Raw genomic sequence first — 5,556 nt, forward strand, 5'->3', positions numbered from 1 at the left:
AGGTAAGGGTGAGGAGTGTGAGAAGGTGATGGGTGCGGTGGAGGAGGTGATGGGTGTTAGGATGAGAAGGTTTAGAGGGGGCTAGGGTGGAAAGTGATGAGGTAGCGGAGGGTGTGAGATATTCATGGAAGAGGTAGAAGGAGGTGATACGGGGGGCGGGGGGGTGTGAGGGGTCTCTCCCCCCCCCCCCCCACTCTCAGGAAGCGGAGTTTCCGAGGTCCGGAATCCGACTCGGAGCAATAAAATAATCGACGGGGAAGAGAGGGAGACACACGGGGGGGGGGGGGGATAGAGGCACGTGGAGACGGCCAGAGAGACACGACGAGATGGACAGAGACACGGCTAATGCGCATCACACACACACACGCACGTGCATCACACGCACACGCACGTGCATCACACACACACGTAAATCAGAAAGACAAAGACAAAGATCCCCCATATAGCCTTAACAGACTGGAGGGGAAAGTGCTGTGAGCGAGCACCTATGAAGGCCAAAACGGTACACGAGGGGGTGGGTGGCCAGCACCACGCCCGACCGCCTTTGCCTCCCCAGTTGCGATGTTTACACACCGCACCGGGTATTCATTTCAGGCTGAGTCGACCTAGGGGAGGCCCAGGACCGGTTCAGATAATCGTCACTGGTGTTGGCCGTGAGCGGGAATCGAACCCGGGTCGCCAGGTTTTGTAGCGCAACGCGTGAACAGCTACATTACCGCTACCCTGTATTACACCTATCCACACACCTGTACACACACACACCTTTACACACACCTGTACACACACCTGTACACACACACCTATACACACACATACACCTGTACACACACCTGTACACACACCTGTACACACACACCTGTACACACACACACCTGTACACACACACACCTGTACACACACCTACACACACCTATACACACACCTTTACACACACCTTTACACACACCTGTACACACACACACCTATACACACACACCTGTACACACACCTGTACACACACCTGTACACACACACCTGTACACACACACACCTGTACACACACCTACACACACCTATACACACACACCTGTACACACACACACCTGTACACACACCCGGGTCGCCAGGTTCATAGCGCAGCGCGCTAACCGCTACACCACCGCACGCAGAACGCACACACGCGTGTACACGTGTGTCGTGTACACAGGTGGAGTGGTGGCGCACTGGTTAGCGCATCGCTCATTGAACACGACCTGCTACGTAACTTCAATTGCGCACTCACTAGGGGCTTTGACATCAGTCGTTCGACGATGTTTCAACCATTGACCAGGGGGGTGAAGTATGGCAAACAAAAAACTTCCACGATGATCGACACGGCGTGTGGGAAGCCTTCGTCCGGCGATTGACCCAAACGAGCGCCACTCAGGTCTGTCTTCTCGACAGACCTGTTCTCCACCTGAGGACGGCTGCTTGCGTTGTGGCCGAAACGTCGTGAGAATTATTTTATTATGTTTTATTTTTATTATTTTATTATTTCCATTCTACGTGACTTTACCGAAAGAACCAAGAATATGAGCGCCACTCGTCACGAAGTGCCTTGTGCCAGGCTAGGTGCACTTTGTGCAATAGCTATACGCGCACAAATCACGCACGCGCTTGATCTGCGTACACGGATGAGACGTAAGACCCTACACCAGACACTTAGCTTATCATTCAAATACGCACACATCGGTTAATTATAAGTTTCATATGCCATGTGTGTTTGTGTTATCGGACAGAGAGCGGTGGCGCAGTGGTTAGCGCGCCGCGCTACGAATCCGGCGGCATGAGTCGGAGTGTCGCTCACGGCCAACACCAGCGACGATAATTATCTGAACCGGTCCGGCGCTTCTACTAGGTCGACTCAGCGTCAAATGATGACCTAGGACGGTGTGTTCTGTGGCGGCCGACAAAGGACGCTCGCCAACAGCACTTGCCCCAACAGTCGGCTGAGGCTATCTCGGGGGTGGGGATCTTTTGTCTTTGTTATAAGACACAATTGCAGGGCGATCCGTTTGTAGACACCCCACTAAAATGCATCTGGAGGAACCACAGAGGATCTGAAACCGTTGCATGTCAAAAAACCTTTAAGCGTCTTCCCACCAATATCAATGCAAGCACTGCTTCTTGTAACAGTATTCACCCTGTAGGGTGCCGAGCACATCGCTTTCACGATTATTCATTTGGATTGTCGAGAAGGGGGAGGGAGTGGGGTATCTGTAAATGGATTGCCCTGCATAATTCGCAAAAGGTTACGACGGCGCTTTCGCGTGTTTCAGTTTCAAGTTAAATTTATTTGGTAGAGCCCCGTGAGCCATTCGGCTCTTGAATCGGGTGCAACCGCAACAAACAAAAATACTAAAACATGAACAAGAAAACATCTTAAAGTGAAGTCACGTAGAAGGGAAATAATAAAATGATAAAAATAAAACGTATTAGGCGAAAATTCTCACGACGTTTCGGCCACAACGCAAACAGCTCTGTTCTTCACCTGAGGACGGCTGCTTGCGTTGTGGCCGAAACGTCGTGAGAATTTTAGCTTATTATGTTTATTTTTATTATTTAATTATTTCCCTTCTACGTGACTTTACCGAAAGAACCAAGAAGATGAATCGATGGAGCCACGAAAGCTTTCAATCGAAATTTTAATCTTAAAGTGACTATGCGCAAACAGAAAAAAATGCAGGAAAAAACTGCGTGGAGGTCATTTCTGTAGAAGTTTTACGATGAAACGGAACGCATGAGACCCACTGACACATCATCACCTTCAACGCAGTGGTCCTTAACCTGCCGCCTTGAACCCCCTTAGGTTCATCTTGGTTCTTTCGGTAAAGTCACGTAGAAGGGAAATAATAAAATAAAAAAAATAAAACATAATAAAAATAATTCTCACGACGTTTCGGCCACAACGCAAGCAGCCGTTCTCAGGTGAAGAACAGGTCTGTCGGAAAGACAGCATTCAGACGCTGTCTTTCCGCCAGACCCGTTCTTCACCTGAGGACGGCTGCTTGCGTTGTGGCCGAAACGTCGTGAGACAGCATTCAGACGCTGTCTTTCCGACAGACCTGTTCTTTACCTGAAGACGGCTGCTTGCGTTGTGGCCGAAACGTCGTGAGAATTATTTTATTATGTTTTATTTTTATTATTTTATTACTTCCCTTCTACATGACTTTACCGAAAGAACCAAGAAGATGAATCCCTGCAGTCAGAAAAGCTTTAAATCAAAATTCCCCCTTAGGTTCTCGAATGCTATAAAGTGCGCAATGTTAACCAATACCGTCATTATAATATACGTTGCGGGAGACACGTCCCCTATTTATTTATCATATAAACAGAAATCTATTTTATAGCAATGTATTGGGTGGGGGTGGACATTTTGAGCATATTTAAATATTGGTGGGGACACATTTCTGTTAATATGATTGTGGTTATGGTTGTACTTTATGAATCCCTAATCTCTGCCATTACATACAGTGAAACAAGAAAAGGTAAAAAATATTAAACAGAGCAATGTAATACAATACACTATTAGACATTATTGTAAAAAAAAATTTAAAAAGTCCATCCCATGTGTTAGTGAATTTTAAAATATTTAGGCTGGAAATTAGTTTTCAAATTAAGATTTTTTTCTGGGGGGGGGGGACCCCCACACCCCCTGGAAGATTTGGTCCCCCCCCCCCAATGTTGACTCCATGGCTACGGCCGTGATGTTAATAAACAGAGTTAAATTTCGATTTAAAGCTTTCGTGACTGCAGGGATTCATCTTCTTGGTTCTTTCGGTAAAGTCACGTAGAATGGAAATAATAAAATAATAAAAATAAAACTAATAAAATAATTCTCACGACGTTTCGGCCACAACGCAAGTAGCCGTCCTCAGGTGGAGAACAGGTCTATCGAGGAGACAGAGTCATTCAGACTCTGTTGTGGCCGAAACGTCGTGAGAATTATTTTATTATGTTTTATTTTTATTAGTTTATTATTTCCATTCTACGTGACTTTACCGAAAGAACCAAGAAGATGAAACAGAGTTAAGTTGTAACGTATGCGCCTCGTGCTTAATTTGTGTTTTCGATGATTTACCTTCTAAAAAGAAAATCTGGCCACGTCTCGCCACCCCTCCCCCCCCACCTCCTAGGAGGTGCGTGATACACCCCAAGTTAAGAAGACCCACACTGCTTGAACAGAACGTGCCGGGGATCTTATGCTGTTAGCGAGCACCTATTGCGGCCGTGACTGTGCAAGGAGGGAGTGATGTGAGCATCACCGATTCGTAAGTCGCTACTCGCTTCACGATGACGCCACGAGTCCAAGACTCCTCCCTCCCCCGCCTTCGTCTATGCCACAGTGGCGATGTTTGCTACGCACCGCACAAGGTACTAATTTGAGGTTGAGTCGACCTATGGGAGGCCCAGGACCGGTTCAGATTAATCGTCATCGGTGTTGGCCGTGAGCGGGGATCGAACTCAGGAAGCAAAGGTTCTTAGCGTGAACAAACAAAGACAAAGATCCCCCGTATAGCCTGTAACAGACTGTTGGGGCAAGTGCTGTTAGCGAGTAGCACCTATGAAGGCCGGCACGGCACACGAGGGGGTGGGTGGCCATGGTTACTACACGCCGCACCAGGTACTCATTTTGAGGCTGAGTCGACCTAGGGGATACCACACACTCACACACGTGGATCCACCTACACAGACTATACGACACGCATCAATTTACGGAACACAGAGAGAGAAAGTCATCACCTTGTTGTGATACGGCAACGCAATTGCGCAAAAAATACAAAACGTAACTTATGAAGTGGGGTGGACGAATTAGATATATGGTACGTTAAATACGCATTGACGGAGTATCGAATCTCTGTACATGTAAAACTAACGTGGATTAGACCACACACTCACACAGATTATAACTTACACATAGATCCCCCCCACGTAGCCTGAACAGACTCCTGGGGCAAGTGCTGTTAGCGAGTAGTAGCTATGAAGGCCAACACTACGCCCGACCGCCTTTGTCTCCCCAGTGGCGATGTTTCCTACGCACCGCACCAGGTACTCATTTGAGGCGGAGTCCACCTAGCGGAGGACCATGAGCAGTCCAGACAATTGTCACCGGTGTTGGTCGCGAGCGGGAATCACAAAGATCCCCCGTATAGCCTGTAACAGACTGTTGGGGCAAGTGCTGTTAACGAGCACCTATGAAGGTCGGAACGGTACACGAGGGGGTGGGTGGCCAGCACCACGCCCGACCGCCTTTGTCTCTTCAGTGGCGATGTTTACTACACCGCACCAGGTACCATTTGAGGCTGAGTCGACCTAGGGGAGGCCCACGACCGGTTCAGATAATCGTCACCGGTGTTTGGCCGTGAGCGGGAATCGAAACCTTGGTCGCCAGGATCGTAGCGCAGCGCGCTAACCGCTACACTACCGCTCCCCACACGCGTGTACACACACACGTGTACACACACACGTGTACACAACAACAACAACCGCCATTCGCCACTAAGTGGCGGTGACGTCACCATGACGCTTGTGCCAGGC

At 48.5% G+C, this 5,556-nt stretch overlaps 1 protein-coding gene across 1 annotated transcript in view; it reads left to right on the forward strand.

Annotated features, from left to right (window-relative positions):
• Nucleotides 1-5,095, forward strand: part of LOC133358268 (transcriptional regulator ERG homolog) — a gene marked incomplete at its 5' end in the record, with an annotated part of 16,119 nt that extends 11,024 nt beyond the window's left edge. Inside the window, one exon of the mRNA XM_061576506.1 lies at nt 5,068-5,095. Coding sequence (XP_061432490.1) covers nt 5,068-5,095 — 28 coding nt within the window. The remainder of the gene's footprint in view (nt 1-5,067) is intronic.
• Nucleotides 5,096-5,556: the final 461 nt, after the last annotated feature.

This window comes from Lethenteron reissneri, chromosome 61 (genome assembly GCF_015708825.2).
Source record: "Lethenteron reissneri isolate LAM-NWPU_2019-01 chromosome 61, ASM1570882v1, whole genome shotgun sequence".
NCBI classification, from domain to species: domain Eukaryota; kingdom Metazoa; phylum Chordata; class Hyperoartia; order Petromyzontiformes; family Petromyzontidae; genus Lethenteron; species Lethenteron reissneri.